The sequence below is a fragment of the Penicillium oxalicum genome, chromosome II (assembly GCF_001723175.1).
Source record: "Penicillium oxalicum strain HP7-1 chromosome II, whole genome shotgun sequence".
Taxonomy (NCBI): domain Eukaryota; kingdom Fungi; phylum Ascomycota; class Eurotiomycetes; order Eurotiales; family Aspergillaceae; genus Penicillium; species Penicillium oxalicum.
Window position 1 is genome coordinate 45,990 of NC_064651.1, and position 22,380 is coordinate 68,369.

At 50.5% G+C, this 22,380-nt stretch overlaps 8 protein-coding genes across 8 annotated transcripts; 4 read left to right on the top strand and 4 right to left on the bottom strand.

Moving 5' to 3' along the window:
- Positions 1 to 3,029: 3,029 nt before the first annotated feature.
- On the top strand, positions 3,030 to 4,774 carry POX_b01951 (Proline-specific permease; the record flags this gene model as incomplete). Its single annotated transcript, XM_050110873.1, has 2 exons — positions 3,030 to 3,219; positions 3,324 to 4,774. The coding sequence occupies 2 exons, from the start codon at positions 3,030 to 3,032 to the stop codon at positions 4,772 to 4,774; spliced, it is 1,641 nt and encodes a 546-aa protein (XP_049971219.1).
- An 873-nt stretch (positions 4,775 to 5,647) lies between these two features.
- Positions 5,648 to 6,898, top strand: POX_b01952 (Alpha-ketoglutarate-dependent xanthine dioxygenase xanA; the record flags this gene model as incomplete). The annotated part of the gene is made up of 3 exons (XM_050110874.1): positions 5,648 to 5,750; positions 5,807 to 6,386; positions 6,469 to 6,898. The coding sequence occupies 3 exons, from the start codon at positions 5,648 to 5,650 to the stop codon at positions 6,896 to 6,898; spliced, it is 1,113 nt and encodes a 370-aa protein (XP_049971220.1).
- A 277-nt stretch (positions 6,899 to 7,175) lies between these two features.
- On the bottom strand, positions 7,176 to 9,020 carry POX_b01953 (uncharacterized protein; the record flags this gene model as incomplete). The annotated part of the gene is made up of 1 exon (XM_050110875.1): positions 7,176 to 9,020. One exon carries the CDS (start codon positions 9,018 to 9,020, stop codon positions 7,176 to 7,178), a length of 1,845 nt encoding a protein of 614 aa, XP_049971221.1.
- Positions 9,021 to 11,379: 2,359 nt separating this feature from the next.
- On the top strand, positions 11,380 to 12,802 carry POX_b01954 (uncharacterized protein; the record flags this gene model as incomplete). Its single annotated transcript, XM_050110876.1, has 2 exons — positions 11,380 to 11,988; positions 12,056 to 12,802. The coding sequence occupies 2 exons, from the start codon at positions 11,380 to 11,382 to the stop codon at positions 12,800 to 12,802; spliced, it is 1,356 nt and encodes a 451-aa protein (XP_049971222.1).
- Positions 12,803 to 13,084: 282 nt separating this feature from the next.
- POX_b01955 (Aspergillopepsin-2) lies at positions 13,085 to 13,915 on the bottom strand (the record flags this gene model as incomplete). Its single annotated transcript, XM_050110877.1, has 1 exon — positions 13,085 to 13,915. One exon carries the CDS (start codon positions 13,913 to 13,915, stop codon positions 13,085 to 13,087), a length of 831 nt encoding a protein of 276 aa, XP_049971223.1.
- Positions 13,916 to 16,434: 2,519 nt separating this feature from the next.
- POX_b01956 (putative squalene synthase) lies at positions 16,435 to 18,049 on the bottom strand (the record flags this gene model as incomplete). Its single annotated transcript, XM_050110878.1, has 4 exons — positions 16,435 to 16,539; positions 16,595 to 16,777; positions 16,844 to 17,903; positions 17,982 to 18,049. The coding sequence occupies 4 exons, from the start codon at positions 18,047 to 18,049 to the stop codon at positions 16,435 to 16,437; spliced, it is 1,416 nt and encodes a 471-aa protein (XP_049971224.1).
- Positions 18,050 to 18,496: 447 nt separating this feature from the next.
- On the top strand, positions 18,497 to 20,148 carry POX_b01957 (putative J domain-containing protein; the record flags this gene model as incomplete). The annotated part of the gene is made up of 5 exons (XM_050110879.1): positions 18,497 to 18,602; positions 18,660 to 18,703; positions 18,765 to 18,858; positions 18,919 to 19,997; positions 20,059 to 20,148. 5 exons carry the CDS (start codon positions 18,497 to 18,499, stop codon positions 20,146 to 20,148), a joined length of 1,413 nt encoding a protein of 470 aa, XP_049971225.1.
- Positions 20,149 to 20,737: 589 nt separating this feature from the next.
- POX_b01958 (uncharacterized protein) lies at positions 20,738 to 21,687 on the bottom strand (the record flags this gene model as incomplete). Its single annotated transcript, XM_050110880.1, has 3 exons — positions 20,738 to 20,961; positions 21,021 to 21,172; positions 21,251 to 21,687. 3 exons carry the CDS (start codon positions 21,685 to 21,687, stop codon positions 20,738 to 20,740), a joined length of 813 nt encoding a protein of 270 aa, XP_049971226.1.
- Positions 21,688 to 22,380: the final 693 nt, after the last annotated feature.

A 22,380-nucleotide genomic window follows, 5' to 3' on the forward strand; every position in this document is an offset into this window, starting at 1 on the left:
TCACAGTACCTAGGAACGCTTGTTGAAGGACTGAGGTCGTGCGCCGGGAATACTCGACAGCCACCTAGAACACTGCAGCTTCGCAGTGTATATATCAAGGCTGGAGTAATCTTTATATCATTGCCCAAGGCTGAATTGATCATTCGAAGTAACACTCCATCGTTGTGCGCTACAGGGACTGGCTTTGTTTTGTTGCCGTGACACGTAAGCGTGATTGATAGGTGCTCTCGACTGGCTGACTTCGCGTAACACGCCACGGGGAAGCAAGACAAGAAGAGTCTTTGACGGCTAAAGACGATTCCCTCTGACCAAAATTCTCCTTCCAGTGGACCTCCGCATTTTAATTTTTTTGGAGGACAAATTATACATGAATTGCTCATCTATCGGAACTAGTAACTGGTTCCAGTCTGCTTTTCGTCACTGATTAACATTTCTTGACTGGTATAGTCAACACATGTAGTACCTAGCGTACGGGCGTACTAAAGACGAACGAACAGCAAGGTTGATATATATGTGTCCTTATCGTGAGCATACCGTGAGAGAAGCGGGATAAGTAAATTCTGCAAGACTGATCAATGATGAGAATTTTGTACGCTCGCTATTGAAGACGGTGCGAGTTCGGTTGAAAGAGGCATGCATTCACGATAGTAGGAAATTCCATCGAACTCGAACTGGGGGAGGATTTTCAGAACCAAACGTCCGCTGTCAGACGTTAGATGCTCAACATTAGTAAGGTTGAAAGTTCACATGCAGCACATGAACATACTACTATCAATATCCCACGAAAAGTGATCAGCCTCTAGTGCATTGGATTCAGAAATTACACTGTGGTCGTGACGACTACCGAATGAACACGGATATGTGACTGGCACTACTACGACGGGCTGATTTATACAAGGACATGGAGGCATGTGTGAGTAAGTTCTGCATGTACTTGGCCAGTTGTGTACTAGGCAGGTGGTTCTTAGCCGAAAATTTTTGGCCAGGGAAGCTTATATGCCACTGGAACTCTACATGATCATGTCGAGCAAGTTGCTCGTCTCATCCATACGATTTGGTAAGAGCGGGGCAAAGGTGCTGAATGCTGTACCAAACAATTCCATCCAAATCATGCAGTAGTGAGTCGCGACTGTCCAAGCACCGGACTAAGAAAAGAGGACCTGGGCTCAGTAAGTGGGCATCTCTTCTCGATCCTCGTATTGTGTCTTGGTCACATCGGGAAATCTACCATCAAAATAACCCTGAGAATAGAAAGTTTGGATTCAGATGAGACCGACTCTTCGGTCCGTCCACTGTCTTCCTACTAATGCGATGGAACTTTCTCAGCCCCGATTGTAGCCGTTTTGAATCGCCGCAGCTTCTCGGGCCAGAAAACCTTCCAGGTCACCTGACAAGCCCAGTTGCACATGGGGTGGATTCCTCAGTCCAACAACTCTCCTCTCCGATCGAGTCTAGACATTCGAACCCGATGGACCAACTCACTTAGTCATTAGCTCGGTTGAAATGACCATTTTCTCAATCACTGACACTCGACACGTTCCTAACGCTACCTTGAGGTCGGTATCTATCTCCAAACACGACCAAGTTGTCCAGCGCGTCCTTGGGTCGGCTGATGACCCACCGAGCCGCTGCCGCGCCCTGATACGCCCCTTCTCCTCACCTCCCCTCGCGGCACTCATTTGTGGGACATGGCACATGGCGTTTTTTGACCTTTCGCTTGCCATCGTCCAACTCGGGTGCAGGGCATCCTTTGACGCCTCCCGGTGGCCGGAGCGCTTTCCCGCAGGGCCTGACACCGGCCCGGTGCTGGCATTTTATCTTTTGACATCGTGAATGGATTGGTGGATCAACCGCCCTGATCGTATCGCTGGACCCCCAAGAAAGCATGGCAATGCTTCACGCCAGAGTGCGGGCTCGCTGAAAGCAGATTTCTTTCACCTCGAACAAATTTGACTCCGGGGACACCGGCGAGTGCTGCCGGTGTGGCTGGCCATATCATCCTCGAGACGAGTAGCATATCTGAGCAATGACATTGGCTGTACTGATTCATGATGGATCGTTGTCATGTCGCCGACCAGGCCTGATCAAGCGGTCCGATCCCAACAATTGAGAGATACACTTGAATGTGGACAGTGTTTTGTGAAAAATGATGGATAGCAAAGCAAAACGTGCTTGTGCTCGAGTCCGATAGACTCACATGTCACAGTGTCACGTCAAGCACGGGCCTGCTGTGCAGGTACTGGACTGCCATTCAATGCCCATGTCTCTACCCATCCCACAGAGTGCGCATTTTTACGATAATCAAGCATGGTCGGAATCCGTTTTTGGCATGAACCTAAGCAGCAGGCAGACTTGGCAACACTCTACGGCGCCACGGCAGTGAAGTGCGTCGAGTCCATCAATACTGGTCAAAGCTACGAACCGGACACGCTTGCTGGACTTCTCGGGGATGCTCTTTTCTGGACTTTGCTTATCATCGGTTCCATGCTGGGCCCCCCACTTAGTTCGCCCATGGTGCAGTCAGACCAACCCAAAATTGCTTCAGCTGCTACCCCAGGTTCCATTCTTGAGCCTAGCGTGGGCTTGGCTCGGATAGGCCCACCAGTCAGACCAATTGACCTGACATCCTTTTGTCCACATCTGTTATCGCAAGACGCCTTGGTGGCGCCCACTCGGGGTCCTGGATTCAAGAATACCCCATGTAACCCCCCCCCCCTCCACACACCCTTTCACGAAAGACTTCCACTGGAAAAGTCAGATGCACGTTGAAGCCTAAAGCACCCCCAAAATCAGCTCTGGCATTCGAAATAATTCGAGATTTCGAATTTTGGTTCCCACAATGAGCCGCCCGGGACGCCGCGTTCTGCCCTCGGGGCCGGCGTGTAGCCTGCTGTAGAGCGGGGGAAATTTTTCTTATAAGATTGCACAAATAACCCCCTCCTCCCCCTTCCGACAAATCTGGCAACCCAGCCATATCTGGAATCGTCGAGATCAAGTCATATTCCGTCTGAGAGAGCAAAATTGCCAATATGACATCTGTCGAACGTGTGGCTCCAAAGGCCAGCCACGGCGACGGCCACGCGGACATGACAGAGAAAGGGCGTGCCCTGCGCACGTTAGTCGAGGCCGACTTTCTCGATGATCGCTATGAGACGACACAACGTGGTTTGAAAAACCGCCATGTTCAGCTCATGGCTCTCGGCGGAACGATTGGAACAGGTAGGTCCCCCACCCTAAGGTGCGACATTTGCCAAAGCACATGTTTTCGTCCCAGACTCGCTTCTTGCTTTTTGCTAAATCCACCCCGTTTCGCGCTGTTGCAGGTCTTTTCGTCGGATCCGGACAATCGCTTGCAACGGGAGGGCCCGCTTCCCTGTTGATGGGATACCTCTTCATCTCGGCCATGGTATACGGCTTGGTCACCGCCATTGCGGAAGTGGGTGCATATCTGCCTGTCCACGGTGGTACAATGAGTTATCACGGCTTTCGATATGTTTCTCGCAGTATGGGTTTTGCCATGGGCTACCTCTATTGGTATTCCTTGGGTATTCTGGTTCCGTACGAGATCACAGCGGCAGGACTGGTCATCGGATACTGGGACACGAATGCAACCGTCAGCATTGCCGTCTGGATCACCATCATGATGGTTGTCATTGTCGCTCTCAACTTCCTGCCCGTTCGCTTCTATGGTGAATCTGAGTTCTGGTTCTCCGGCATCAAGATCATCACTTTGATTGGTCTGTTGATGGTCTCATTCATTTTGTTCTGGGGAGGCGGTCCAAGCCATCAGCGTCTGGGATTCCACTACTGGAAGAATCCGGGCTCCTTCAACACATACTTGGTGGATGGAGATGTGGGTCGATTTGTCGGATTGCTCAAGTGCACGGTCTCCAGTGCCATTGCATTCATCTTTGCTCCCGAACTGATCATTATCAGTGGTGGAGAGATGGAGTCACCCCGTCGCAATGTGCCTCGTGCTGCTCGCCGCTACATCTACCGTCTGGTCTTCTTCTACATCTTCGCCGTTCTGGCGATCGGTGTGATCTGCCCGTACAACGATCCTCGCTTGACGGTCGGCAACGGGACAGTCAAATCGTCTCCCTTCGTGGTGGGCATTCAGAACGCCGGCATCCCCGTCCTGGATCATATCGTCAACGCAGCAGTCTTGACTTCAGCATGGTCCGCAGGAAACTCCTTCCTCTACATGTCTTCTCGGTCCCTGTACTCTCTGGCCGTATCAGGTAATGCCCCCAGCATTTTCAAGGCCTGTAATCGCTGGGGTGTGCCGTACTATGCGGTCGGCGCCTCGGCTCTTTTCTCGTGTCTGGCCTACCTGTCAGTAGGTACCTCCAGTTCCGTGGTCTTTAACTGGTTGGTCAATTTTACCAACACTTCCGGATTCATCTCCTGGATCTGCTGCTGCATCGTGTTCTTTCGCTTCCGCAAGGCCGTTGCCGCGCAGGGAATCGAGCAGCCCTACAAGTCGCGCCTGCAACCCTATGGCGCTTACTTTGGTCTTGGCGGTGCTATTCTGATGCTTTTAATCAACGGCTTCACCGTCTTCTTTCCCTCCGAGTGGTCAGTCAGCAACTTTTTTACCGCGTACATCGGCATCCCCGCGTTCCTGGTGCTGTACGCTGGCCATCGCTTGGTCTACTGGCGTGACCCGTGGGCCTGGCGCCCCGAGGAAGTCGACATGCATACGGGATTACAGGAGATCATCGAGGCAGAACAACCGGAGAGACCTCGTGGTCCTTGGTGGAAATTTTGGTAACGGCTCTCAGGTTTAGATCAAGTGAGCATCATCCCTAACAAATAAAAATTTGAATTCGGCTGGCGCCGAGGTTGATTTGAAACTTGAGTCATATGCTCAGCTCTGCACGTGTATTGATTGGAAGCACTATCGCCCATGATCAGGCTTTTCCGCAGATGTGATGCTGAGTTTTCTTTTCTTCTGCACGTACGCGATTCTTTTTACGATCCGATGATCCTAGAGCGGCGCTTCTTACAACCGAAAGCCCCGGTGGCAGCCTCACAGTGCCGATCCGCCGAAGCACTTGCTTATCGATAAGTAATCTGTATCACCAGTCCAGGTTGAGCTATGGGAGATGCGGAGGAGTGGGTGGCATTGAGTTTCGACCAAGTTCAGACCACTAGCAGATGCCGGGTAGGTAATTCTTTGCCATTCTGCAATTTTTCGACTCTATCTTTGCAGTAAAGTCGGCCGAGTTGATCCGCGCGCCGGAGTCACATTCGTGTACTACTCTTCTGACCTTTCAAGATGGAAAGTCATCCATCTGTCATGCTCCACATGTGCTGCCCGTGGATCGACTTGTCCGCACTCGCCCGCCCGCGATAAGATGGATGTCAACGAGAGTGAAAATGATATGTGTAGGTCGGCGTACAAATACCATTCATCATTTCTTCGAAACAGATTGTGAACACCTTGCCACTTGTCGATCAACTCTCTGCTTCCTCACGAATTGTGTCATCTTTCCTCGAAAGCATTCTCGGTGACTCGGCCATAAGAAACAAATTACCGGGCCCATATTGGAGATCCCAATATCATTTTTCTCATCGGTATTCCGTTTCTTGGCACTCGGCATCAACCCGGAATTGTTCCGTGTTCCATCCGATCACAGATACAATGGCCATCCTGCCACCGACCGTCCGTCCTCTGCAACCATCACCAGACTCCCAGATTGATTTTGGAGCCAGCATCGAGGGCATTGACCTGGAAAATTTGACAGGTAGGGGCTGCAGTAGCCATGATCATTCCACAGGCACCGTTGACAACGATTTCCAGATGAACAATTCACAAAAATCCACGACGCACTATATCGTCATCAAGTCGTGGTGTTCAAACGCCAGCATAAACTCTCCGCCAAGGCACAGTATGAACTTACTAAGCGGTTCGACCCGACAGCCGACAACTACGGCCACGGCAAAACTATCGATGCAAAGCGAAGCATCCTTCATCCAGATCTGAAGACGGTGCCACATCAACCGCAGGTGCAAATCATTGGAAATGGATTCGTCGAGTCATACGAGGGACTGGAGAATTTCCAACTTAGACACCCTCATCACCGCACATTTCATAAAGATCATATTCCTGATGAGAAGGATCATGATTACACTCGGTTTTATCGCTGGCATATCGACGCTGCGCTGTATGACTTGAACCCGCCCCAAGTCACGACTCTCCTCGCCGTACAAGTGCCCAAGGGTCGTCGACAGACTCTGCTCTATGATGACGGATCCGATGAGACGATGGACGTCCCACTGGGGACCACTGCTTTTGTAAGCGGCGAAAGAATGTTCGAATTGCTTTCGCCCGCGGAGCAAGAGTTTGTGCGAACGAGTAAGATCGAATACGCACCTCACCCGTAAGCATACCCTCGCGAATGGGTCCACCTCCATGGGTTACAAAGACAAAGGGGATTGATTCTCATCAACTGCTTCCATCAGGTATATTTGGATGAGTCCCGCTCACTCACGGTCAACTGGCCTCGGCTTGCACTCCGAAGGCCTCGAACTTCCAGACTCGGATCTTCCCCCGATTGATCCAAAGAAAATTATGATTCTCCCCATGCTCTGGAAGAATCCCGTTACAGGAAAACTCGCTCTTCAGATCCATCCGTCCGCCGTTCGTCGCATTCACCTCGCAGATGGCTCCGTGATTGATGATTTGTCACGAGTAAGAGAAATCGTGTACAGATTGCAGCGACCTGGAATCAGCCCGCAGTATGTGTATGCCCATGACTGGGAGGAAGGGGATCTGGTCTTGTTCAATAATCGAGGGGTATTGCACTCCGTGGTTGGCGCATTCCGACCCGAGGAAGTGCGCTTGTTTAGGCAATGCAATCTTGCGGCGTCTGAACCACCTATGGGGCCGTGAGGAAGTTGATCCGTTGGAATTCTGTATGTAATGAAATGAAGTTCGATGTATGTCAAGATCAATGGGGAGTTGAAAAAGTTGAGACCATGCTGTCAGTCATTGGAAGACTTTGTATTAAGTTGTGCACAAGTGCGATATTAGTAGTTGGTGATAGTATACAAATTTTGAGAATCTTAGCGAATCTCAACCAGGGATCAATAAAACCTGCTCAGTCGAGAAGTGGCATGGAAATTAGAGGTCGCTCGGCCAGATTCCATCAGGGCATCCCAGTGCAATTTCATCGCACAATATAGAAACCGTTCACGGCGACCTGTCGTTCTCGCCATTCATCTGCGGTGGATCGAACGCCAAGCCGGTGCAAAGGGACTTGTTCAACCCATTTCTGCCCTTTGGCCACGATACTCTCATACCCTTGCAGTGTCTTGTCAATCCAGCTGGCATTCTGGCGATGCATCTCTTCTCTTGTTTGTGAATCCGGGGCCCACGCTGGGTGCGCGAGTGTGCTGTGCACAACAGACACGTCGTATGCATCTGCGAGGAGAGCCGCTTCCGCGGCAGTGGCTTGAGCTTCAATCAGCGCCTGGCTGGTTTTACCAATGGGCGGTGGAATTTCAGTGCGAAGGAAGCCCATTAAGCGAATTTCAAGCTTAGTCGTCTGAAATGGTACGTCTTCTAAGAGACGTATTTGAATCACATGTTTTGTGGCCTGACTCATGTTGACACGGACTGCTTGAAGAGGGTCCAGTGCCGAGACTGATAGAATAGCGGAACTCCAGGCTGTCGGAGTGGCTGATTTTTGTTGTGCCGCGCTGGTTTCGAATCGAGCCCACCCGAAGAAGTAGCCTCTCAGTTGCTCCAGGACCCAGTCTGGAACTTTGAGCAGTCTGACCGTCGTTGAAGCTACTGAGTCATTTGGTTGATCAGTGGCACCTGATGTATTCAACTGGGTGCGAGCCTTGAATGACATTGGGAATGGCGCCTGTGGACCGACCTCGGCGACAGTTGTCTCGTGTGTCATCGGATAAGGCACGGCAGCGCTTGACGGGCCCTTGGTTGGAACCGAGGTGAGTCCAGTATGAATCCCAGCGATCCGGTCTCGTATGCCACTAGCTTCGTATGCCTTTTGGGCCGCGGTCTGTGTCACCCAAGCTGGACGGTACCGATTCACCTTTGACTGAACTACGGCCGTGGCAGGCGCCATCACGGTTTGTGCCGCGCTCTGCGCATACAAGCTGACCACCATGGCACCAACCTCGAGCGGAAGAGTACTAAGACTTGCCCCCCGAATCGAATGAGGATTTGCAGATGTCGAGATGACGCGGAAGACTGGACTGTTTGCCAGCATCTTCTTCTTCGCACCCTGGCAAACCACCAACTGAAAGTATCCATCACCAGCCTCGGCAGGAATGCGGACCACGATTGTTTCTCGCAGGAGATGTTTGTCTTTTGCCCGAGCTGGTGGCTTTTTGAAAAACTTCTTGATATCTCGCTGCCACGCGCGCTCGTCACCTGGTTCGACCTGATCCGCACGCAAGGGTATTGCGGGAGTGACGTCGATCCAACTATCAGTTAATCGAAAAAGCGCTTTTGCTCGCATCCCGGTTTTTCCGGACCAGCCTTTATTCTGAAGCCATACCGTACGATCTGGTGGCAAGGGGGCATCGGAAAAGATCGAGACAGCCACCGAGGTGGAAGGACCTCGGTAGAAGACCAACCCGTGTGAGTGTCGTAATACCGTGACATGTTTGTTCGATTCGGTGGGATGGTTGATGAGACCTCCCAGAAAATGGCAGGCTTCGCCATATGCTTTCTGTAGTGTTGACGAAGATGGCCCGGGAGCTGGAGATGGAGACCGGGACAACGGTGCCGATGAGTGTGATGCATCGGCCGTTCGTGGTCTCCAGAGTGTATCCGGCGCAGGAGCGGATAGTTTTTGACCATATAGCTCTTCATACGAGGGGGGTGGCTGGCATGGAACTTGCGGCGCTAAACATGCAGAGGTGCCGGCGTGTGATGGCCCTCCAGGGGCGTGAGCCTGTGCCGTTCCCCTGAGATTAGGATTGGATGCAGGTTTCCGTCTGATCTGGAAGCGATCTTGGCCGGAATCTGGATGCAAATACATTGTGGCCATGATCTACATGGCACTTCAAAGCTCTTCAAGTGAAAAAAAAAATGAATAAACAAAAGGATTTGGACTCAACAGATCATATGGACAACCGCCAGGATGGTCATTTTATGGAGGTTCTCGCCAACTCCGGGAGACTCTTGGCGTCATCGGGGCGGGGATTGATGGCCTGAATGCCTCGGGAAGGAAGACCTCGGCATTCATTGGCCAGTTCACGATGATAAATCGCACAGCTGGCACAGTCAAGACGATGCATGGTGTATCATCATTGGTGACATGTTCTTGAAAGATCATAATGATCATGGATGGTGGGAACTGCATCGGACAAGGAAGATGCGGGCGCCAGTGTACACACGCTAGCATTGGAAGGAATTCAAATCCAATCTTGTATCAACATCTAGAATGCGATCCATTCTCATACATGTAAGCATGCAGTGTCTAAAGATACCTACCCATAGTTTGAGCTCTAGCTCCAGTCAAACTCTCGCGCAAATTCGCTATGGTGGATTCTGAATTCCTGGTGCCAATTTCACAGATCTAACCAATGTAGTTACGCCTGGAATCTTGTCGCGTCGATTCTTCGCCCGGGGATATGCTCACAAGGCATGTACCTCTCCCTTGCATCAATTGAGCCACGACCCTCCACGGGATGTACACTTTTTACCGAGCCGGGATTCACTCCTTCTACTGCTTTCAGTCGGTTATGATGGGAAGTAGAAGCTGTCTCCAGTTAAAGAAAGTGTATCCCAAGTGAAGTCGCTAGGTAGAGCCACATGCCAACTAAGCCACTTAGCCAGTACCATGAAGATGCACCATGCTATGGTAGTTTGGAAGCTACGCAAAAATCTCCTTCAAACTATGTCCACGTGGAGAGAATGTCCTGCGTGAGTATTCTGGTTGACATCCGAAGACGGGTCAGCCCATCAACCCAGCCCTCTCATGCAGTGCCAGGTACTGAAGGGGGAGGAGGCATTCTGAACCCAGCTGGAAACTGTCTATATTGCCATCCAGTGCGGAGAAACTGCAGTGTTCATGGTTCAAGAGGGAATATTGTGGTTGCTCGGTTGTTGGCATTTCCTATCGACGCAGATTTTGGATTGGTGGCGGAGGAAGGATCAAATCAATTGGTTGTGGCGGAGATATTGTTGCTGTCATTGGAAATTCATGCAGTCATGGAACTGGGCATCAATCCATTTCATAGTCAGGCTTATATATATATCAATTGGACGTAAGTTTCACTGGAAGTCTGTTGTAGCTAATGGAATGGAGAGCTTCCGGGCTCTGTCAACCACTCAGTCTTGCGATCAAAGTCGAGGCTGGACTCCGGCCTAGAATTTTTTTCTCCATCTTTGGTCGGTATAAGCTTCTCCCGCGTTCTTTGACATACTCCACTTGTTGCTGAAAGAGCCGCTGTACTTTCGTTCTTCATCTTGCTCACCTACGACACGCCCTCTTCGTGCGACACTAATGAGGTTCATGAGGCCTCAACGCAATCCGCAAATTCTCGGAATCAAGAAAACACAGCCTGACCAACCGATTTCTCATACAATCCCAAGTTTCCCAGGCTTGGTCCCTTTCCTCATAAAGGTCACGGGAATAAACATATGTGGGATGTTATTGTCAGCATAGCAGGATCAAATGGCCTGCCTTTGAGCACATATCCATCTCTTGATGCCTGAGTTATTCTTGTTGTTGCAACGATCATGATCAATACTGCCTGTCCCATTGAAGAGGACAGCTGGCATTGAGTAAGAATTGTCTGTTCCTGTGAAGCCGATTGGTGTGGGGGCCGAAACTGGGAGCAGCAACTTTGAGGCTTTGAGGGCCCTCGATTACTGCGACTGGGCCTCAATGGGTACGCAATTCAACCATTTACTCAAGCGTGAATGTTGATATTTCCTTCATCGCCTTTAGTTTAAGGGGGGGGAAAGAGACCTCTCTGTTGAAGCAATTGTGACTTGCTAGCTTGTGCAGCCGACGACGATCTTGTCTATAGATAACTCCAAGTGGTTCATGCCCCACGCTTGGACCCCACGAGCCCCCATTTGAATTCAAGAATGAGGCTCTGGGCGCTTGACTCGGTGGTGCCAAGCAGATACCGTAGTGGGCAATGCACTTGAATCATACGTCATTTGGCCAGGCCAAGCCAAGACGATGGTGGTCCACGCGATTGTGGCGCGAGCGTTTTAGGCTTCATGCGGCGCTCTCCAGGAACAGCAAGAATGACCCAGCAGTGAGACTAATTCCATTTGCTATTTTGCGCCAGGATAAATGCGTGGTATAAGATGCGCCCGAGAAAGCTGTTCACTCCAGTCTCTGGCGTCTGGAAATCCAATTCTCACAACTTCAGATCAAGATGAATCAATTGAAAGAATTTCTGAGCAACCACCCGCACATCCACCATGCAGTCCCAGATTCCCCGGATTACGAGGACCTTCGAATGGGGTTTCTGATCAACGAAAGCAGAAAACCCGCAATCATCGTTCGACCTCGCTCGGCAGAGGATGTGGCGGCGCTGGTCTCAATATTGACCCAGCATTATCTGCCCTTCGCAGTCAGGGTTGGGGGTCACGATATGTTTGGTCGATCTCAAATCACAGATGGTGTCACGATCGACCTGAGAGAGATATCTTACGTCAAGATTGACAAGACCGCGCAAATTGCACGAGTTGGAGGAGGGGTCATCACCATGGATCTTCTGGAAATGTTACATGAGCACGAAGTGATCACGCCATATGGCAACACTCCGTCAGTGGGAGTGACCGGCTGGGCGACTTTTGGAGGATACGGCCTGTTAAGCTCCAAGTATGGTCTTGGCGTGGATCAAATTGTGGGCGCGAAGATCGTCGACGCCCAGGGTACGATCCGCGATGCCGACGAGACCATGCTGACAGCCATTCGAGGTGGTGGAGGGTGCATCGGAGTCATCGTGGAATTGATCGTGAAGGTGTACCCACAGGGCCAAGTAAGTACTTCAGCGTGAAACTGTTAGTTGACCTGTGGGCCATGGACTCTAACGCACAGGCGACTAGATATTGGCTGGCGCCATCTTCTACGATTCGAAAGATTTGGCCACTGAGATCAAGCAGTTCAACGAGGCCTACACCAAAGCGACGAACGACGGGCTTCCCGCGTCATTGCATCTCTATCAAGCCATCATCAACGGCCCCGGTGGCAAGTCTTTGGCGGTGCTATTTATGTGGGCTTCATCCGAGTTGGAAGAAGGTCAAAAGTGGCTGTCCCGGGTCTCATCCTGGTTACCGGTGGCAATGAACACCGTCCAGCCCACCACGCATAGAGACTTTGCCAAGTTTGCCAGTTCAATGCTTCCTGCCAAGACATACGGAACCATATTCACCGTCAATTTGTTTGAATTGACCCCGGAGGTTCTTGAAGTTATCGGCATTCATGCGAAGAGACAACCCAACAACCCCGAAGTGCTATTTGGCATTCATGAGCTTCGTGCCGACGCACCAAGAGAATCTTCCGTGGAAACAGTGTACGATAATCGCCAGCCACACTTCTTGTTGGAAATGATCCCCATGGGACCTTCTCTCGACATCCTCGCCGAGGCCACGGCCTGGGCCAAGGCGTTCCGCGATGACCTGCGCCGCACAGAGCCCTCGAACATCGTGGCATCGACGTATATTTCCTTGACATCGCCCAAGGAGTCAGTGATGGAATCAATTTATGGCGTCAAATACCAGAAGCTGAAGGAGATCAAGGGGATCTATGATTCTCGAAATACCTTCAAGTCTGCGCTGCCCCAGTTTTATTAGCTGACCGGCATCTGAGACCAGAACTCTTTACGGCCAGTCAAATACTTCATTTACATTTCCGGTTCATCAATATTCAAATCGAAAGGCAATATGACTTCGTTTTTACGTGCAGATAAAACATGAGAGCTCTCGCATTAGAAATAGTAGGGGGAGGAAGAAAAACACATCGAACGACAAAGGCCCTCGCTCCAGATTCCCACGGCCAGAATTGAACGCCTTCTCACCAACCAACGCCAAAGGTGCAACCAAGATAATCATAACAAAACGCCCAGAATGAAAGACTCATTGATAAATAACAGTAAACTCGGAGTCGCTTTGAATCTCCACGCCCGCAAGGACCACCCCATTCTGCTGAATCTCCAAAATGGTTGCATCCTCGACACCATAGTCGCCAATCGACGTCTTCGCTAGAGCTCCAGTAAAGTCGACCCGACCAAAGTTGGCGAACGGGACCATTGTTGACCCTGAGTTGAAATCTTCGACGATCCATTCTGCATTTTGCCCGCCAAGCGTAGCAGTACTGGACGGGGCGGAAATTGTTTTGGTCACATTTTGGCCTGTGGACCGGTTTTCGATGATTGCGACACCCTCGCTTGGCGAGTTAGATTTGACAATGGCCACGATCTCATCACCGGCAGTCAACTCGAGGTCAAACGTCTCTGCGGCATTGGGGTACCACTCGTACCAGGCGTCATAGGCTCTCTGGCCGTTGGACACGTATGCATCAATTCCCGTTTGCAAGATCGCTTTGGTGTATGTATCACCGTCAATGCCAACCCAAGCGGAAGCCGCTTGGACTTTGCCAGAGTGATCGGTTGCGGTTGGAGTGGGCACGGTGAATGTGGCTGAAACCTCAGTATAGGTGGCACTCGCCGCCGGAGGCTGCTCACGGACAACGCCCGCCCAGTTCTTACTATACTGGACTTCAGAATCGCTGTCGTCTGTCTTGAGAAGTACTCCATTCTCTGCCACTCGATCGCCGATCTTGTGTGGCGGGATGGATCGGCGGGTCAGGATGCCACGAGCCTCCAGACGCTCAACGAGTCCAGAGCGAGGAGCTGCAAGGGCCCCAGCCACCAAGGTGGCTGTCGTAAGGGCAGCTGCAAATTTCATGTTGAATAGGAGTGAAGCACAATAGATGAAAGTGCACAGGAGCTGGGAACCTCGGCGATTGGAATCCACAACAACACAGAAGTAGATAATCTCGCACTAATCGTCAAGAAACGGGGAGCTGGTATAATTCTGCTGTCTGATCCTGGACGAGCCATGGTCCCTTTTAAACATCGATATCCCATTCAATGTGTTTAGCAACTCAGGTCGCATGCAGCTATAGAAACAGCCCCAGAACCCGCATGGGGTAGAGACCCAGATCGACTTCCAAGGAAAAAGAACCACCGGCAGGGCCTCAACCAGGGCAGGACGTGCGACATTCGATTCCTCTGCGTAGAGCTGAATTGGGAATCGGGGACAACCAGATGAGCAGTCCGCTGCTTTTGTTGCTCATCAGATCTGTTGCCCTGTCTGCCCCCCCTGAAGTGTGCTGCCATGAGCTCGAGCCTCGGCCGCGTGTGGCAGTCAAGCTGACTATCACCTCGCAACTCGACTATTCAATAGGGTAGATTGGTCCGAATCAGGGCGGTTTCCGACTTGTTTTGGTCTAGAAGCATTCTGAAGTAGCCGGTGACACGCCTGACAGCACCTTCGTGACGGATCTGTCCACTACGTCAGACAACTTGCGAGGTGCACAGTACAAGATTTCTGCAGTGTTCTTGACACTCCCACACGTGCAGACTCAATGACGTGCTATCGGCATTCTTCTCGGCAGCTGCAGGGGCACAATGCAAGCTTGTGAGTGAGACGAGCCTCTCAACGTGTATCTGCTATTCCGCGCTAGTGATTATTGTGCTTGCTGGTCCCGCCTGCGCGCTATTTCTCCTTTTGGAAGATAGTTTTGAATAAATTATGCAAAATTTTGGGGGTTTTCCTATAGAAAGAAGGAGAAAGAAACGAGACTCTGGAGTTGTGCTCGGTCTATTCTGAACTCACCCGACTAGAGACTCAAGGCACGACCGGGGCGGCAGGGATGGCCCGCATTCTTGTCCACCCCGAGCGGGTCAACTTCGACATTCCTCAAAAGCGAGACCAGATGATGATTTGCTGCTCAGCATGGCTAGTGACCGGAAGCGTGCAGAGGATTTGTTCTGCTTTGGACTGACTTTGATTGTTTCGGGGCGTTCTCCACGATTGGTATTCACCAGACTAACAGTCACAAACCAGGGCGAATATGAACGAGTCTCCATTGACTCAAAGGCCACTACAGCGTCAATGGGGAGGCAGACCATGTTCTGTGGTAGACAGTTCGGGTTGAGTCAACGTTCACTGGATTCAGTTCTAGGCTGATGGAGCGCAAAGGCTTCGACGGAAGGATCTTGAGCAGCGAGCTCACTTCTGTCTCGGAGTCTTTATCTCCCTGATTCCCTTAGTGCTGGGAGACTGCGCCTGGGGGGTTATGATGCCAGAACTCAATCTTGCTGGGTACCGGAGTATCGGTGACACAGGCATTTCTTCGAGCCAGGCGGTTGAATCTGAATGATTTCAGGTGGATGTACGAGGAAAAGTGGAAACACACAGCTGCTGAGCGAGATGAAGTTTGAGAGCCCCAGGTGGAAAGATGATTCAGTAAGTGATGTATCATTTGAACATTGGTGTCCCAGATCTTCAATGGATGTATGCCATGGCAACAATCAAGTTATCAGACATAAATCTAGTACTCAATGGGTTAAGAGACCGTGGTCTCCATTGATATTAGCACTTCTTCGGCACAATCACAGTCATTGGGAAAGACAGGATCGCAATTTGACATCCGTGCTGGAGTGAAATGAACGGGAATGGGAGGGAAAAAACGAGGAGTGGTAGCAGAGGTGTTACATTGAACTATATAAAAGATGCTACGGTAGAATGTCCCAGATCTTCAATGGATGTATGCCATGGCAACAACGAAGTTGTCAGACATAAATCTAGTACTCAATGGGCAACGAGAACAATGTCACGGTCAATATAAGCACTTCTTCGGCACAATCACAGTCATGAAAGAAGACTAGATCGCAATTTGACATCCGTGCTGGAGGAAAATGAGCGGGATGGGAGGGGAAAGACAAGGAGCAACAAGTTAATATTCGATGCAATCTGGCTATGTGAGTCATTGAGTTGAGAATGTTCCAGATCTTCAATGGACGTGTGCCATGGTGACAGTCAAGTCATCAGACACAAATCTAGTACTTCACTGGTCAGAGCGTGATAGAAATCACTTGATCAATATGAGCACTTCTTCGGCACAACCTCGGCCATGGAAAGGCTGGATCGCAATTTGACATCCGTGCTGGAGGAGAGACCAGTGGCCTTGACAAAAAAGACATGGACTAAGTATGTAAATTAGTGGGGTCAGTCGACAGTAGAATTGGAAGTGAAAGAAGTATGGTTATCAATACAAATCGTGACACCGGCGTCGCAAAGGGTTGAGTGAGGGATATAATGGAACAGATATTGTCGCCGGTGTGAGGGGAATCGAAAATATTAGACAATTAGAAGTCGTAGCGCCGTCGAAAGAAGAAAAGGAAGCGTTATGCGTCAGATCAGAGCTCTTGGTGGGTGATTGCCGCGGGAGGTCTGAAGTTGCCGGATCGAATTTCTTTCCATGCAAGATCGAAGCGAGCACCTAGGAACCAGGCAGTCACGAGCTGAAGGTTCGTCAGTGAGAGTTGTGATAAAATTTGATGATGATGGTGAACGAACCATAACACCAGCTATTATTGAGACAATAACAGCCATGATCGCGATCAAGAAGTACAGGTCCGACTTGCTCTCAGATTCAACCTTCTGCTTCTCGATTTGCTCGTGACTGAGCTCGCCCTTCATGCGACGCTGAGCATCCTCTGCACGTTGAGTAGGGAAGATGGTCTCAATGAATTTCTCGATCTGCGGGACCAGTCAGTGAACAAAGCCGGGAAGAGGTTGGGATCTCAATACTGGAATCTGATTTACCTTGCCACAGACGACACTAATTTTGAGGAAATTTGGGTCCTTCGGAGTATTCTTCTTGTGGATAGCGCGGGTCAACCGGCGGAATGTCTCACAAAGGACGTTGAGGTTCTGGGTCGATTCAACCATAAGCTGGCAGGCGTCTCCCTTGGTGATTTTGACATTGCGTTGGAACATATCATAGTTGCGGAAGCAAAGCTCAAGAGTTGCAATTGCCATGGATTGTGGAATGGCGCAAAAGTTGAATACGCTCTGCTCTCTCAGACCAGCAAGGTAGAATAAGCACTCTTCCACATGTTCAAGAGCATTCAAAATCATTTCTGAGTTGCAGTTCAGCGCCGCTTCCTTGAACTCAGGTTTGAAAAGGTCTTCGAAGTTGTCGACATGCTTGGACCAAATCTCCTTGGGCCAGAATCGGCGGTTATCGTCAAAATCTTCCCGAATATCACGAATGATGTTGGTCTTCTGCAAGAGAAGACCCATGGATTTTTGCAGTTCCGGGCGATCTAGGAGCGCAGGGTTGCCGAACTTGGCCTCCACAAAGAGGCGGGTGAGTCCCTCGCCAACCAATCCAGCGACATACCAGCAGTACAGATCGTACTCTTCGATTGTCTTCACGCTGGCATCCTCCTTCTCAGCTTTGACACAGTAGTCAGCCATACCGTTGCCCATCTTGTCCGTGATGTCCTTGACAATGGCCTGGTACGCGGGCTTCATGTTCTTGAACTCGGTGATGATGTGTTGGAACTGAACCAGCAGTTCACGATCCTTCTCCTCAGGACGGTTACCCGTGAAATTCCAGCCATCTTGGGTCAGAATATCCTTGAAGTTGCGCAGCAACGGCTCCTTTGTTGCCAAGGGAATAGAGGTGTCATCCTCGATCGTGTCAAGACCACGGAGAACAAGGTAGAAGACAGTGATAGGGAGAAGAAGCTCGGGATGCAACTCTTTAATGACTGCGCTGAAACTTCGGCTTGTCAAGTCCAGAAACTTGTAGCAAATCTTTTGTGTCTCGGTGTCATTTTTTTCACTTCGCTCATGAGGAGGATTGTGCCAGACTTTCCTATGCGAAATCCACGATTAGCCGAGTCCGCTTCCATAGTTGTCTAATCATAGAGGCATGAGGTTTCACAAGACATACCATTGGATGATTGACCTCAATTGAATCGGGTGAAAAGCAAAGTAGACAGCATTGCCAATGAAACCCATGATGGAAAAGGCTTAGGCAGATACTCTTGTGGCCAGTGCAAAGCAATCAGAAAAGGAAGTGACCCAATTACGAGTCCAAGAAAAGACTGAATGTATCGCTGCCTCTACCACAAAAAGGAGAGACGCCTGGGCAAATTAAGAAAAAGAGAAAATTGGGATCGTAAAGGGGGAAAAGGGGCGGGGATATCCACATGGAAGAAAAGTGAGAGACGGGTCATGTGACCTCGGACCTGTGCGTGCGACGAGGGAAAGAGCGTCATGCCGCGCCGGCGTTTGGCGGGGCGATTAGCTCGATCGAAAACGCCAAAAAATAAACCTGCCAGCTTCTGAACCTATTTCGAAACCTCCTTTGTACACTACAGGGGATCCGATACTGTCGTCTGCTCTGAATTCTTATATTTAAAAAGCAGACAAGTTTGCGGCATAGCTCGCACTGCTTCCTTCACCATGGTCGCTGACACCAGTTATTATGATGCCTTGGGCGTCCCTCCGACAGCGACCGAGCTGGAAATCAAAAAAGCGTATCGCAAGCTTGCCATAGTCACTCACCCCGGTATGATCTCCTCTCGAGCTGCTCTTTGGTGCAGAATTACTAAGACCTTGGGTATAGACAAAAACCCCGGAGACGAGACGGCCCATGAGCGTTTCCAAGCGGTACGACTAGGCACCCACTCTTGAAGCGTCGCTGAACAATACTGATATGCCTGATAACTAGATCGGCGAAGCCTACCAGGTACTGAGCAACGAAGACCTGCGCAAGCGATATGACAAGTTTGGCAAGGAAGATGCGGTTCCGGGCGGTGGCTTCGGTTCGTACTGTTCGCGCTTGTAAACCGAAAGGATCGAACGAGCTGACCAGCAATGTACAGAGGACCCATCGGAGTTCTTCAGCATGATTTTTGGTGGCGAAGCATTCGTTGATCTGATTGGCGAGATTTCTCTCATGAAAGACTTGACCGCGACCATGGACATCACAATGCAAGAAATGGAAGAGGAAGAGCTAGCAGAGTCTGCTGAGCAGAAACTGAACATTCATGACGAGGAGGTCAAGGCCCAAGGTGAAGGTTCTTCCGCCGCGGCAGCAAAGGCTGCAGAAGCTGCTTCGGAGGTACCGGCTCACAGTGAGGCTGCTGCACCCCCCTCCTATGGAGATGCTACTGTGTCCCCGAGCCACGCGGAGAAACCCACTCAGGGCTCTGGCGCAAGCACTCCTCGGAGGTATATGGGACAGCAGGCATTGATGGACAAGTCCGAGGAGGAGGCACGGATGGAGGCAGCTGGCCTGTCGCAGGAGGAAAAAGAACTTCGCAAAAAGGAGAAAAAGAAGGGCCTTTCCAAAGAGCAACAGGAGCGTCTTGCCGCCTTTGAGGAAGAGCGCAGAAAGGCCCGGGAGGAACGTGTCAATACCCTCGCCAACAAGTTGATTGACCGTCTGAGCGTGTGGACGGAGACAGACAAAGGCAAGGATGTGACTCGCGCCTTTGAGGAGAAGATTCGCTTGGAAGTGGAAAACTTGAAAATGGAATCTTTCGGACTTGAGATTCTGCATGCCGTCGGCGCAACTTATGTCCAGAAGGGTACCTCGTTCCTGAAGTCGCAGAAATTCCTTGGCATTTCTGGTTTCTTCTCGCGACTTAAAGATAAGGGCACCTTGGCCAAGGAGACTTGGACTACCATTTCCACCGCTATTGACGCGCAGATGACAATGGAGGAGATGGCGAAGCTCGAGGAACGCGGTGGCGAAGACTGGACAGATGAGAAGAAGGCCGAGTATGAGAAGAAGGTGACTGGCAAGATTCTTGCGGCTGCCTGGCGCGGCAGCAAGTTCGAGATTCAAAGTGTCCTTCGCGAGGTTTGTGACCAGATTCTGAACGACAAGCGAATCCGCCTCGAGAAGCGCGTGGAGCGCGCCCATGCGCTTGTGCTGGCAGGTAACATCTATGCCAAGGTATATTTACAAACCCATTCGCAATATGACGTCGAGGTTTACAACTAACACTTCCTTTCAGGCCGAGCGCGACCCCGAGGAAGAAGGCGATTACATGGCCTTTGAACAGTTAATGGCTGAGGCCCATTTGCAAGAAGAAAGGAAAGGATGAGAAGAAAAAGAAGAAGTCCAAGCACGCCCACGAGTCTCCCGATTTGTCGCACGCCGAGGCAAAGCCCAGCGCAGCTTAGGATAATATGCCTTTTCTTGATACCTGAACATTTGATTTTCCAGCCTGTTTGCTTTTGGAGATCTGAACATAAATCGACCTCGCCTTCTTCAATTGTTGTTTAATGTCGTTCTTGGCCACTCCCATCGGGAATTGCCCGCGTCTGGTCGATTTGCTCTTGGACTATTACAGGATTACATCCTGAATATCAATAGAATGAACCCTACACCGCTAAAGTTTCATCTTCGCTCGGCGGTATGCTTCCACAAGTTCCAGATAAATATGAGTGTAGGGATGTTCGTGAAGATAAATGCTCGGGACATGAAAAGAAGAATCAAAGATGGCAGGAAAGCACCTCAAAAGGCTAGAGAAATGGGAACTCATATCATTGAATGGCCAAGAAGACGGGACCTTGTCGAGGACATTTACAAAAGATCAAAAACTGTCAACATTACTCTTCAACATCACCTAATACTCTGAATCACAATGCTAGAGAATCTTTCCATACAAACTCACAACACTCATTACAATATTAAGGGCTCATAGCATTTAGGAGGGTAGAGCAGAATGGCGTGCTGGGCCTGGAGTAGACGCCATTGGGGTGTGCGACAGCATCAACGGTATCAATAGTGTATCGGACGTGATTCGGCGAAGTGTCGTGATGACCCAAGCTGTCAGCACTCAACTCGACACTGTTAATATCCGGTGTTGCATTTCGATCAGACGGCTGGCTGGTGCGTGGCTGGTTATACAAGGCTTTAGCATCCCTACGATTTGAACCGAGAGCACAACAAGGGAAGAGGGAAGATCCATACTCATCGCCTCATTGGTGGTGGGAGGAACCATCGAGCCTTGAGGCTGCTCTTCCACTGCGCCTTTTCTCATCGATTGATATCCGGGCCAGTCCGAGACCAGTACGCCGCACACAGACAGAACGGCGAGAATGCCCAGTGCAAGAAACATGAGCCTTTGAGAAAACGGATATTCAGCCATTGTGACCAAGAAGCATGGCGTGGTGAAAGTCTGTCAAAAGGGCGATCCTTACCAGAGTAGAACAGCAAATGCGATCATGGCGTTCAGATAGTCACTCCAGCTAATGCCACCACCTAGACGAGCCGCAATGTCGGCAAAACAAGCCAGCCAAAAAATCGAGGTGACAAAGAAGGCAACGATATATGAGATGCCGAGTATGGTATTCAGCTTGGGGCTGACCCCTCCCTTTCGGGCATAGAACCAGGGAAGGACAGCGGCGGCCACTGATACGAGAATTGTCCAGACAGCATTGAAGATGAAGAAATCCAAGATCCCCGGCGCACTGGAGTGAACAGTCGTCCAGTTGTAGCCAGTATCAGGATCCCAGGTCCACTCTTGATCAGTACCACTAAAGAAGGATACGACGTAGCCTGAAAGTCCCAGCTCAATCACCGAAAAGGTCAAACAGGTGCCGAGAAGAGTATAGAGAGCGATGTGAAGGACTATCATATTGGTGGCCGCGGCGGTGTCTGTTCAAGAGCCAAAATTCAATGATCACACAAAAAAAGAGGTGGGAACCAAGGCAAGTTTCAGCAAGCTTATATATCCGTGACGGCAAGTACGAGGGGTGGTTGAGAGCTCAATGATGCGCAGCCTCACAGATTTTGATCACATGGCTGCGATGAGCGAGATTCCTTTCGTCTTTATTTCATGCGCCCATGTACAGCTTTCGCTTCGCCTATCAAGTGATGCCCTCGAAAAAGGCGTTTTCTCTCCTCGAGACACTTTTCTTTCTCCCATTCTTTTTTTGGTCGCTTTCGAATCGATGGGGCTCGCGGGGGAGTCGGCAGCCCGTCAGCAAGCTCAAAGGCGCTCAGCTCTGCTCGGTAAGGACATTTGGGTGCTGATCATGGTACAAAGTTGGATCGTGATCAGTATATTCCCTCGGCGGGATCAGCATCAGCCGTAGAGGGGCGCACAGGTAGCCTGCTGCTCTGTCCGATTGAAGGCGCAGACTCCACCGACGCATTCCAAGCTCCAATGAATTCCTCCACCGCCAAGACTGATACGAGCCAACACGTCGTGATGGCGCTCGCGCTGTACCAAATGCGGTGGGAACTTAGCGAGACTCGTGTTTCGGGCCGATTCTGTTACGTTGCTTCCACATTGCCATTGGGCCGTATTTGAGCAGTAAGCTTTACA